This window comes from Podarcis gaigeae (assembly GCF_964106915.1).
Source record: "Podarcis gaigeae genome assembly, chromosome: 8".
Taxonomy (NCBI): domain Eukaryota; kingdom Metazoa; phylum Chordata; class Lepidosauria; order Squamata; family Lacertidae; genus Podarcis; species Podarcis gaigeae.
The window spans coordinates 41817797-41831118 of record NC_139684.1 but is presented as its reverse complement, the minus strand read 5'-3'; the positions used below and the strand labels follow the sequence as shown (position 1 = coordinate 41831118).

The 13322-nt window shown below is 41.9% G+C and overlaps 2 protein-coding genes across 4 annotated transcripts in view; one reads left to right on the top strand and one right to left on the bottom strand.

The window, feature by feature from the left end:
• BANP (BTG3 associated nuclear protein) overlaps positions 1-13322 on the top strand; it is a 153482-nt gene that overhangs the window by 43138 nt on the left and 97022 nt on the right. For all 3 annotated transcript variants that reach the window (XM_083754570.1, XM_083754571.1, XM_083754572.1), the window contains exon 7: positions 11236-11475. In XM_083754570.1, coding sequence (XP_083610696.1) covers positions 11236-11475 — 240 coding nt within the window. The remainder of the gene's footprint in view (positions 1-11235; positions 11476-13322) is intronic.
• On the bottom strand, positions 5178-7653 carry LOC310850487 (transcription factor GATA-5-like; the record flags this gene model as incomplete). The annotated part of the gene is made up of 2 exons (XM_083752008.1): positions 5178-6423; positions 7642-7653. The coding sequence occupies 2 exons, from the start codon at positions 7651-7653 to the stop codon at positions 5752-5754; spliced, it is 684 nt and encodes a 227-aa protein (XP_083608134.1). The 3' UTR covers positions 5178-5751.

The following is a 13322-nucleotide window of genomic DNA, read 5'->3' as shown; positions in this document are numbered from 1 at the left end:
CAAACATGATTTGAGACTTCAGTTTGCTAGGAAATGAGGAAAGATTTGGTGATTCTTGTGTGATTTGTGTTCATTTTACAGCTGCTATATTGAGTACCCTGGAGCAGCAGTGCAGTGAATGGGAGACTAGTACATTCCTGAAATTGATAGTTACAGGCTGCTCTTCTGAGCAGAGCTATACCAGTTTTCTGTGCTCCTTAAAAAAACAAATTCCATTCTATTTAAGCTCTGAACACTGGCACTCCTGCATTGATAGATAATGGGAGGATAGAGAACGAAGGTGGATTGGTGGAAGACTTTGTGAAGCAGAAGGTGGAGAGCTGGTCCCTGACCTTTTCTGCTGTTGTGTGCACATGTTGAGACGGATGTATTATGTTTGTCCTGATGGAGAGACCCTCTCTGGCCTCTCATGGGATTGAATTGGAATTTCTTCCTGTTAACTGCTAATCTTGAATTCTTTTCCCAGAGTGCCCACTACAGAGTGACTGGGCTACAAGACAATAATTCCAAAAGTCTTCATTATCACTACTCTTGTCTAAACGAATAGTATGGTTGAAACTCCAGCCGGCAGGAAACTTCCTTGTGTTTTTGATAGAGGTAAAAAGCACTGCCAAACAGAAGCCTGTTGCAACTGAACAACAGTTGAAAACTTTGTTATCTGAGAATTACTAACCTCACACTTCGTTTTCCTTGGATGCAATTGTTGGGTGGAAGCATAACACTTTATCTTCAGGTGAATCTCCTTATAGTTAGTGAGTTAGTAAAATGGTTTGTTTGGGGAAAACTCTATTTCTTTATAAAACTGAAATCGGTTTTACTTGCCTCATGTTTGCATTTGCATTGAATTCAATCTCATCCCCCCCATCCCCAGCTGTGTTCTATTTCATTTTCTGTCAGGTGAAACTTTTATAGGCATCAGGGGAACATAGGAAGTGAATCTTGTGAGTGGATCCCTGGGCGCACTTATGGTTTTTTTGGACCTTCTTATCCCCACATGTCCTCACGATGTTTACTGCAAATGAATTCCATGGTCCCAAGAGTGCCATGGTGCTTCTTCCAGTGGACCTTTGGTGGTAACTCATTCCATATGTTTAGAACCCTTTGGGTGATATTGTTTTGCCAAAATAATTTGCGTTCCCAGTTTCCTAAGGTTGAGATCATTTTCCTTGGATTTGTTTTCTTGATCATTTTTGAAGGGTTTGTCAGTTTCATAAATCTTCTCTACAATGTAAGGAAAAAAACAATTAAGTCACCAGCAATCCATTTGTCTTGGCCAAAGATAATACATTGAACAGACGAGCAGCCAGTGTTACAGTAGAACTTGGAACCAGTGCTTGGTTGGAAATCACGGAAAGGCCTGTATGTGCTGCGTTTGGGATGAGCATTTGGGCAAGTTAACTGAAGAATGAGACTTCAAAGTTAATTCTTTCACAAATAGTAGTAGTTTTGCTGGGGCCAGGAATTTAAAGTTGAACAAGTGGCTGAGATGGGCAACCCTTAGTTTTGTTCAGATATGGAGTTGCTCTTATATCTGACAGGATATGTGTTAAATGAATCTAGCAGTCCCAGATTTGTTTACAGCTAGGCTGTCTTTCATCTTGAACCTTCAGATTAGTTTGCCACTGAATACCAGTTACTAGGAACATAAAACCAAGGAGAACTATTGCCTCCATGCCCTGATTCCCTGAGGCACCCACTAGGAAGAAGGATGCAGGGCTGTTGTTATGTTTTTAAGCATGTATACATTGACGACAGTACCAATCAAGATAATTATGCATAAAGTACACAGATTAGATGAGGCAATCCAACAGAAATATGTTTTCAAGGTTTTCTTACTAATGGCCTTTAGAGAGAGAGTGAGAGTGTCAAGTGCTTAGAGCCACACCCAGGGCTAGAGCTACTTTCATGCAGTTTGTTTTCATGCCATTATTCTCCTGATAAGTTTTTCCATTTCCTGGTGTACCTGTCAACACCTTACAGGGGAAAGATGCATCATGAGAAGAGAGCTGCAATGAAAATAATTTTGGTCACTGTGTCAGGGGAAAGCTTGGGAATATCTCGCTTGTTTAGATTCTCCATCGAGAAATTCTTTTGGTGGAGGGGTTCTCTCCGAATTGCCTTTCTGCTCTTAAAGCACCTGTTTTCCCCTGTCACAGGTATTTTGGTGAGCTTCCAGTCTGAGGAAGAGTCCCATGTTTCAGTGCTCTCAGCATACAAACTGGGTTGACTAGGTAGTGTTTATATCATCCCGGCTTCAAGTTATATGGATGACATCAGTGGGAGAAAACTGTTGGAAAAGGTTCATAGACTGTACTCAAAATGGCAACACTTGGCTGACCTGCAAGCCCATAATGAATAGGCAGCACTTTTTGTTGAGTCTCCATGGTCTTACGTCTGGCAGCATCTCATCTGCATCAGTTTCTCCGGACCTAGCCACAGGTCTGACCTTTCTGTTCCATGCTAGTGCCTTGATTCATCTGCCCTCCCAAGTTTGTAGCACCTGTTAGAGTCTATCTCTAATTAAGAAGGAAACTGTGAAACCCCCATATTTGTCGCAGCCCAATGGTTTGCCTAGCACCAGAGATACTTGTTGCTACAAAGCCTTCCTGTGTGGAACTTTGTTGTGTTGGGGGTTTGGCAATCAACAGCCCTGGGGTTCTGGTTACAAGGCAGCAGCTGATGAATAGTAGGGATTTGTTAATGGCCAGTTGAAGCCTTTGGATATGAATCCTGGGGAAATAGACCGTAGCCGTATGCTGCTGGATTTCTTTGTGCCAAATGTCATATTGCTTAAACTTTTTTATTACCTTAATAAGCATTGTGACATTTCTCTCCCACTTACTCTTCAGTGTTGACTCTTAAAATGAGTTCTATCAACCTGTTTGATAAAATGTTTAGGATGTTGGGATATGTGTACAGTTGACTTCTTGTCTATCCCAAGATATTTCAACTACTTATTGTTAACATTTTGGCGAGTATTTAGCATGCTTTCTGCCTTTTATTTGCAGGTCTTGATTTAAAACTTTATGAAGGGCAGTATGCAGGCAAAGAGGATAATCTGCACACAGAGAAACTGCACTGACTCTTCTTGCCAGTGCTAGCGCAAGCGTCTGAACATTGGTAGAAACATCAGGTGTACCTGAGTTCCAGCACAAGCCAATCAGCAAAGCAGTTATAGCACAGGAAACAAGATGTTGGTTAAGTTTGTTTTATAGAACAGAATGTGTGCAGTTAAACTAGGACTTGTAGTTTGATAGACAAAGAGAGTTGTGCTTTCCTATGTGAGATGCATTATCGGTTCCATCATTCCTAATGCATAAGTAGTGAGGAGTGACTGCTGCTTATGGGAGGGTCAACACACCCAAACAATCTGGGATATTGATTTCAGAGTCAGAGGGAGCCTGTGCTGCTGTAGCATTTACAGGCCCAGAATGTATGTGAGCAAATGTATGCCCCATGGGTGTAGCTGGGGGGGGGGGCAGGGAGGGGCAGCTTTCTTTGTCAGTACCAGCTTTCTTTGTTTTGTGGAAATAATTTTGATACCTCCCCCATCCTTGATGAATGAGGATCCAGTATCTGTTGGTCTTATCTCTCTGTGTGTATTTAGATATGTATGTATACATCTACATATTTTTGCCATATCCACTGAAGTGTTTTGGCTGCAGTGTAAAATTTCATGAAACAGTAGTGCTAATTTGATGCTCCTAAAAAGGTTAGAGTCCATCATTCCTTTTTTCAGAATCTATTTCAATGACAATAAATGGACTTCTTGTTCCCTTGTATATAAGGGATAAAAATCAGCACGACCTATCCTGTTTATACCACACGAGTGTCCCTAAAAAAAACATATCTCTGTTAGTTCTATTATGCTTGATTAAACGGAGTTTTTAAAAAGTCTAAACAGATTTAAAAGAAGAAGCTGAAAGGACTATTACATTTCAAAGAAAGATGATATTGAACTAAAAATGTTTGCTCATGAGGCACTGCACTAAAAATGTGTGTGCATGAATAAAGTGAAGGTGCTGTTTTATTTTTGAAAATCAGCACTATTAATGTAGTTTAGCAGCTCAGGGAAAACCATAGGGAGTTTAACTTTTAGTTCTATGTGCTCTAAAAGGTTTTCAGAGTGAAACATACTGGAAAAGAGCTTCTGAGAACAAAATAAGCTGGGGTTTTTTTTGGGGGGGGGTAAAGTACTTTGTAAAGCATTTTTGATTTTGCGCATGTGTAAAAGGTTTGGCACAAATATCATGATCAGTGTCAACCTGAAATAATCCTGTGTGACAAAGGCAGGCTTTGTGTGTGATCTGTTCATACAAATTCAAAATCATGAGCGCTTTGTATTCCTGTAGTATTGTGACTTCTGCTACATCAGAAAAAAGCATCCTCTCCTGATTTCTAAAATATTGGCATTTTGGCTGTCTCTTGGTCCCCTCCCCCTTCGACTCCATCCCAAATTCTTGTGTCTCAGAAGTGAAGTTCAAGCTAAATCCTAGTTGACATTGGTTTGTGGAATGCAATAAGAACAGCATTTGTTTTAACTCCTCAGTGACATACAAAAGCCAAATAAAACCAAAGAAACTGAATTCTTCCGGCCAAACTGTTCTCTTAAGATTCCCTTTTTGTTTTTAAATGCTTTATGTTTGTTTTCAGATCAAGAGGAACATACAAATTGGTAATGGTTTTAAAGAGGGATTCCTTTCTGTTTGTTTATTTTTAATAACACCTGGAGTAGCAGCACGTGCAAAGGATGATTATCACTGTGCAGGTTAAGCTAGAAAGAGTGAGGGGCTTAGTAGTGGCTGTTCTAAACTTAATATCCTTGAGGGTAGAAAAGGCAGGGTAAAAATAAGTTAAATAAAATAAACCAACTCATGCTTTTATTTGGCTAACCTGCTAGCCTCAAAATCTACCCTTCATACCTTTTAACTCTGTCCTTCCCACATGCCTTTCTATCTGCAGTGTTATGTTATAGACTTGGGAATTCTAGACTGGCAATCTTCGCTGAAAATACCCATTAACTCTTTCAGTTCAGGTTTTGCTGGTCTAAGGTTAAAAGGTAAAGGTAAAGGGACCCCTGATCATTAGGTCCAGTCATGGCCGACTCTGGGGTTGTGGCGCTCATCTCGCTTTTTTTTTCTTTCAGAAGTATTTTCTTTTTAATATAAAACAGCAAATGTTTTTAAACAGGTTTATTTTCCTCTCCTTCCTCCCCCCTTTGCCTTGCCCACGCCAATAAACATTAGGAAGGCAAGACTTGTTTACATTTTAATAAAATTAAGTTACTTGGTGCCACTTTCTATTATAGTCTTTATTGGGAAGTGGAGTAAAATTGCACACAGGGGAGTCATAAAAAGAGGGGAGTTGAAATCACTGTGAACAAAAGTATAGATTCTGAGATTTATTTCTTTAAAATGGATCATGGGGAAGATAGATACCTCCTCCTCCGAAAAGAGGTCTGGGTTTCTTCCCACTTTCGATTGGTGCTGGTAAAATTTGAAAACTTTCTGAGAGCAAAAGAGACCCATAGAGTCAGATGTGTCAAGAGGGAGGCAATTGGCCATATTCAGTTCAAATGGTGCATCTTCCATGGAAAAAGAAGCCAGCATTTAGAAAACATAGACCCACATTGATCACCCAAAGTACTAAGGTAGGAAGGTCCATTTTTTTGGCCTGCTATCCACTGACGTCATGGGAACAACAGGTTCATCTGCTGCCTGCTTTGAATTTTAAGAATGGAACACCAGTTTCCTAGGCCAGTGCCAGGGCGCACCATGAGTATTGGCGAAGAGGAACGCTTAGTCCTGACTGCTTGGTCATGGTGGCCGCAGAGAAGGCGTAGTCCTCTGGCTCGTACTTGAACTGGGTGTGGCTGTCAGCCAGAGTGTCTTCAGATTGGCTTGGACCCTGGGAAGCTGCCACGATCGACTGCCCTGGATATTGCGCTGTTACAGAGGGTTCCGTTTTTAAAGTGACGGTGCTTTCAGAATTTGTGATGGAGGAAGGGGAATTGGTGGTTGAATTGGTGGACCCTGTTGAGGATTTTCCTTTGGTGATATTTTTAGGTTTCCTCTTCCTCGTCTGGATGCTTTCTTTTTTCATTGCCAGAGGTCTGGGTACCCCATGCAGTTTCATGTATAATCCGCATGCGTTGCAGACTGGCTCCCCTTCTGCGTTCCGTCTCCAGAGCGTAGTGTTGGTCGTATGGCAGTTAGTGCAGCAGAGACCTGCACGTCTAGAGGAGGACAGCCTTTTCTGGGGCTTGATGAGAGGCCGGTTAATGCCATTCATTTTGTGATATAGACCACAGGCGTTGCACAGGTAGTGCCCTGTCCCATCTTTCCTCCAAAGTGGAGTGGACATCGCTCCACACTTAACACATTCTCTGCCATCTCCGGGGAATTCCTCCAAGAACTCTCCCCTCTTCCTTGTCGGCAAAGCTAGGGCTCCTCTTTCTTTCTTTCTTTCTTTCTTTCTTTCTTTCTTTCTTTCTTTCTTTCTTTCTTTTTTCCCCTTCTTCCTTCTTCCTTCCCCCTTCTCTTTTTCTCCCTCTCTGCGTTAGCTCCACTGTCTTCCTGGATTTGGAGCTCCTCTCGGCTGTTGGGGGGGGGGGGTCGGGTGCCTTTCCGGCTCAATCAAGGTCGTGGGGGGGTGTTTTGGCTCCCTTGAAAGACGCCCAGGCACCCCCGATTCCTCTCCGTTGGCAGTGTTGGCAGCAGCAGACCTGGGAGCCCGGGAATCGGCCAGACAGAGCCTTTCACTCTGGCTGGCTTCAGGAGCTCTTTTCTGCTGCTGCAGTCGCCATGCTGCCTCCGCGGAACAGGCCGCTCATCTCGCTTTATTGGCTGAGGGAGCCGGTGTGCAGCTTCCGGGTCATGTGGCCAGCATGACTAAGCCGCTTCTGGCGAACCAGAGCAGCACACGGAAATGCCGTTTACCTTCCCGCTGGAGCGGTACCTATTTATCTACTTGCACGTGCTTTCAAACTGCTAGGTTGGCAGGATAGACATCCTTAATGATCGGTTCTCTCAAGCAATAGTCAATCTTTTCAATTTTCTCATTGGAAAAAAGAATGGCTGATGGCAGTTTATATTATATTTAAAAAAGGATCTACAATTTTGCCAAGAGATTATTTAATTGTGTGGTGTTATATTTTTAGTGTTTTGTTTAAGATTATTTCTGTGTTCTGCCTTTCTGGTGCAACTACCAGCTTGACTGCCAGACTTGCACCCAGCTTTGGTTCATCAAATAAATAAAAACTGTTTTGACAAATGGAACCAGTTAATTTTCTAAATATTTACATGGGCAAGTGTTTAGTTGGCTTTCCCTTTGTTTTAAAGAGTTGATTGATGGCACCTCAAGTGAGAAAACAGCTCTGGAATTTTCCTTCTAGATCTTGGTGATGTTCATATGTCAGACAAGTTAAGGGAATGTTTCCTGGTGGATTAAAGTGAGTAGCAAGGCCAGGTCAACAATCTCCTTAGGAGAGGAGAAAATGTGCACATGCAGATGTAGGAAAAGCCTTCTTAAAAGGCTATTTTTTGGTGATGCAAGTCTTGTATCTATCCAGAATTTAGGTTATCCCTGATGGTTTCTTTCCACAGCAACAAATGTTTCTTTGACTACCCCCATTCCTCCTACCTTTGCAGACATGCGTCGCAGCAGGTAGCCGCCTGACTTGTAAGTGAGAGCGCAGTAAACTTAATTCCTCTTGAAAGGATCGGTTTTGTGAAGCAAATGATTTTCTTCTTTGTGCAGTAGAACAGGGTCAGAAATAAAACATTTGACCCAGGATTGAGCCTGAGCGGAACCTGTGTGCACGCTTGGGGGTGTATGGCATAGGCAAGCATTAAAATGATGATTGATGGGTACTTTCCTCCCTCTTTAGCTAAATGCTTTAAAGATAGTAGAGCCTGCTGGAATGCCTCATCTATCTCATGCTTTTCATGCATGCCCTGTGTCTTTTGTACATTCTGGGAGCTTGTGTACTCTAAGCCGAGGAGATCAAGCAATGTGTTCCTTTTACAAAAAGGGAAGAGGTCTTCCCTCCTCTCCTATAATTTGAGCAGCAAGTTCTCATAGAAGTAACTGAGGGCTGGAAAAAAGAAAACCACTTTTATGTCAGGCTACATTATTTTAACTCTAGGCATTTTCCAGCACTGAAGCCCTATCTGCTGTCACAAAAGACTTCATTTCAAATGCAGCTTTCTTGACCTGGGAAAATTAAAGAGTGTGACATGTTCAAGCCCATCTTGTTTTAACTGAGCCAAAGAGAGGCTATTGAAAGTTTCAGAATAAAGTAGCAAAGAAGTAGTGGCAGTAATAGTTATAACTACACTGCAAATGCAAACTGGTCTAACTATTATGCTTTCGTCTAGGGAGAAGAAGGTAGGCAAAAGAAGCCAGTGGAAGCCACTTGCATCTCTGTGACCAGTCCAAGTGGTCTGGGGATTCCTTGACTGAGCTAGAAGTTTCAGTGCTGGTCATTTCTGGCTTGGGCTGAGGGGAGGGGGAAGCAAAGAGACAGTGGTGCAGATAGCACTCTCCTAGCCTGAAACACCAGTGATTGGTATTGGTTTTTATAATGGTTTGAAGAATATTAGCAGTTGTAACTCTCTTCCACTGAAATTAGTGGCTGGCTGAATTTTTTAAAATTCTTCACAACAACCCTTCAAGATTGGTTGTTAATATTCTAGTTATCTAGATGGAGAGATGAGATTAAGAGATTTGAACCCAGCACCCCTGTCCAACATCCCTTACTCCAAACGTTGGCTTCCAAAGGTATTGGGGGGAGGGATGCTTTCTTTCTTTAAAAAACAAAAAAACAATTCCAGCAAAAAAATCTAGTGGAAGACTTCAAAAGCTGTTTAGCATTTCATGTTATCACAGTTCACCTGTGTTAAACTTGGATCTACTGATAGTTACATCATTATGCCTTTGATGAGGTGTTAGACAAATGATCCTGAGCATCAGGCCTGCCTCTTGGGCTAGACGTTTATTGCTTTCTTCCTGGCATGCTATCTAACAGAATGCAGGCCATTTAACTCAAGCCAATGGCAGGAAATAAAGATTGGTGCTTTTTAGGGGTCATGCATGTGCATTTAGCCTGGAAAAGGCTCCTCCATCTGAACTCTATGGCTTAGAGCTTTCAAATAGGATCGGCATGAAAAACAGGAATTTGTGTCTTGATGTTTATGGGGTGGTCTGCCTATGTCCAGCCAGATGAAGGCTGTTTTTCTCCCCGCTTCTGTTTGCCTCCCGCTACCGCCAGCAGCTGATATTTAGAGGGAAACTACCTGTAAGCGGGGGTGGGGGGTAGGGGGAGGTTCCATTTTAGCTGTCAGGTCTGTTACCTATAGATAGACCTCTGCACTTCCTTAAATTTATCTGAACCCCATTTAAAGCCATTGGCAGCCCACCATATTCTGTTGGCAGTGAATCACATAAGATAGTTCTGTAGCTTGAAGAATTACTTTCCTCTGTACTGAATTTACTACTGCCAGTCAATTTAATTGTTGTTAGTCGTGTCCGACTCTTCGCATTGCCTCCCGCATTTTGGTCAAACTCATGTTGGTACTGTATTTTTAAAGAGTGAGAAAAGAACTTTGATCCTCTTTCCTCACATCATACATTACTTTGCAAAAAACATGATCATGTCTCTTAATCATCTCCCCCCACCCCCTGTACAAACTTTAGGGGGAAAGACCCCTAAATACTTCAGCCATTCATTGCAAGGAGAACCTCCAGTCTCTTGAGCATTTTGAGCAACCTTCTCTCATCATCAATTTACTGCAGTCGACTGCAGTCAAATATATTAAGTAGGCATTGGACAGTGTGTGGTATGGAGGTGGCAGGAAAAAGAAGAAAGTAATAATAGCAGGAGCTGTAGGACAGGGAGAGAAAACGGTCCTAGGAGTTTGGCTCTGCCATGGACCTTCATTCTGCATCTTGGTCTTGACAATATAAAGTTGGAGTAAAAAGACCAGATTTCCTATGTATGCTGCTCCTTTTGCGAAATCGTGACAAACGAAGTAGGCATATTTCTTCAGCTGAGTTACTTATTGTATATTAAATATCAGGACTGTGTGCAAAATAAGGCAAAAATGGTCTTGAAATAAAAGCCAAGTTGCTGTGTCTGTAGCTTGAGAATAAGCCGTCCTCTTCCTCTGCCCCTGCCACTTATAAGTATTATTTGCCGACATAATAAAATACGCTTTTTGCTCCTTTTGATGACCTCAGCTTTCAGATGCACTTGGGAGATGAACTATGGTGATTCATTTTCAGTGCTGGGGTCTGCTGATTTGGTAAATGACGTGTTTAGGAAATAATGCAGGCTCCCATTCAGTAAGTCTGAAAGAAAATGCAAATCCATTTCCATTTGGGAGCGTTGGTTCCAGTTGAGTGACTTCCTTTAATAAACCCTGCTAGTAATTAATCAAGTAAATTGCCACTTGCTGCTGCTCATGTGCTGCATTTTCCAAGTTGTTCCCAGCTCCTGCTGAGTCAACAGTCCTGTTCCCACAACTGTTGTGACTCATATCTCTACGTTTGCTGACTAAGATTCCATCAGTTTTTTGTAGACAGCTCTGAGCAGTGAGCGACTTCTGTTTATCTCTAAAGTGGTTTTCAGTAGTTGGGATGTTAGTGTATTGGAGACATGTTGTAAATCATTGAACTGGTTGAAGAACGTTTATAAAATGTCATTCTGCAAAGAGTTCCAATTTCTAATTGTTATGCAGAATTCACCAAGTTTACTTCTGTCCCCGTGTGTCTTATTCTCACTGGTGATAATAATAATAATAAATAATAAAAAGTGGTTCCCTGAGTTAAGGCAATACAGAAAATACTTTTAAAAGTGAAAGTGGAAACTCATAATCTCCTTGCAACTGCAAGGAGAGGGAGGGGGAGCATGTAAGCTTGCTGTGGTTCTTTCATGTAGCACAGGGCTGGGGAACCTGTGTCCCTACATATGTTGTAGGACACAATATTTTTTAAAAAATGTTTTAAATATAATTTTACATGGAGTTTTTTCTTGTTGTTGCCCAGTTTGGGAATCTACAGTTGTGTGGAAAGAAAGGATAGAAATGCGAGAAACAAGAATAATAAATAGTAATTAGTTCACATGCTATCATAGCTTCCCAAAACTTCTAGGGGGGAAATGGGAAATACCAAGAGTCTGTCTACTCTCTAATAATGTGATATAAAATATCCTGTACTGTATGTGTATTTTTTTAGAGGATTATCCCAGTGGGACGTGGCTGGGAGACGAAATCAACCCTGAGATGCGGGTGCGTTGCCCCATCACGCCAGCAGACATGCTGCACATTAGCACCAACTGCCGCACTGCTGAGAAGATGGCGCTGACGCTGCTTGATTACCTCTTTCACCGGGAAATCCAGGCCATCTCCAACCTTTCAGGGCAGGGGAAGCATGGGAAGAAACAACTAGATCCTCTCATGATTTACGGCATCCGTTGTAAGTATACGTTCCCTTAGGAATTTGGAACTCCTGCCATTAGTACATACTTTACAGTTTGTTCTTGGACAGTTCAGAGAGACAGATGAAGTTAGATATGTAGCAAATATAGATTAGAATGTTTTCCTATTTCCTTCTGTTTGTGTGTGTGGTGTATTCGTGTGTGATTATTGTATTGCTCAGTAAGTTCTTTCAAAGTATCATACGGTCCAGGCTTACAGAAGACCTTTGCCAGTAGCCCTGTCATGATGGTGCAGAATGGCTGTTGTCTCCCAGAACCACTCTGACATTTCTGCACCAGTCCCACTGAAATTTGTTTGGAAGATGTATCGGACTTGCCTGGGAGGAAGTTTGAGATCAACTCTGCCTTGCGGTGATGTTTGCTATGGGTTAGCAATTGTGTGGCTGATGTCTAGACCAAAGACTTCATCAGTCTGGGCATACATGACATATCACTTTCCCACCTGCTGCTGTGGAAATCATCAGAGGTTGGTGGCTATGCAGGGGGTTTGCTTTGTAATTTCTGAAATCAGTGAATCACATTTAAAGGATTCAGCTGCCTCAGATGATCAGATTCCAGCTCTGCATTTTTGCAGATGTTGGAAACTGGTTTGTTTCCCCTTACCTCCAGGCAGATGTTTTGCTAGCTTCTTTTAAAGGCAAGTTCCTCAAGGACCAATTAGGGTTATAATGCACTCAATGGCTCCCCTGTAGCAGCATCTCAAGTCCTGTTTCGGTTCATGGTGTCACTCTGAATTCATTTTAGCTTGTAGTTAGAGAACATACCCAGGTGTAGCACACATTCCTGATGGAGGAGGTGATTGAAAAAATGAAACCTAGTAGTAATAATAGCTGCATCTCAAAACACAGATGTTGCTCAAGTATTCAGGATAGCCACAGATTGGAAACAGCAGCCAAAGCAGTCAAAGCAGATACATTCTCTGTTTTGAGCTGATCAGAAACAGAGATCCAAACAGGACAAGCTCATTTAATTCTTGTTTTCCACATGCATCATTTCAAAAGATTGAATGTTGCTCATGTTGAAATGCACAGAACTAGAGCAAATTTCACTGCTGCTCGTAAAACTATATATTCCTCTGCTTAAGGAAAAACTTAAGCTGACATACAACTTCAATAAAACCCTCTTAAGAGCTGAAGTCTGTGTTTTTTGTCTAGCTAGGAATGAATACTTAGGAGGTGGTTAAGTTCTGCTAGTTAGGAAGAATGCAAAGTCAGGTTTGGAAGGTAGGGTTCAGGTTTTTACAGGGGTGCCTAGAATGCCCCCAAGCAATCGAGGGAGGAGGAAGATTAAGGCCTGCAAGGAACAGTCTGTGCATGATAAGGCAACACAGCAGGGATAATACTAAGTAAGGAGAGGGTGAATTTCAAGAGCACGTAGCTCCCACTTCCACCCTGTAATTGTTGTTGGCCCCTTATCCACTGTAGCTCCTCATTCCTTGCTCTTGCATTTTGAGAGGAGAAGTAAAGGTCGCTGTAGCTCTTTTCTTATCCTAGGACAGGGTGGGGAATGATAGGAGACATGATGTGAGTTGCAGTCCATCAATATCTGTAGGGTCATAGGTCCCCAATTCTTGCCCCAGGGAAAAGGGAAACCGCTAACTATATTTGCACATCACACCAAACCATGGTTAATGAAGATTTTTTTTGTTTCGCTATGATGTCTGAATTGGGAAACAACAGTTTGTAATTGGGCAGCAAACTAGAATAAAAAAGCATGGTTTGAAGTGGGCTTGTTATCCATGCATTAACTAATGTTTGGTGTGATGTCTCCATTGACAAACTATAATTTCAGCCATTACAGTGGTACCTCTAGTTACGAACTTAAT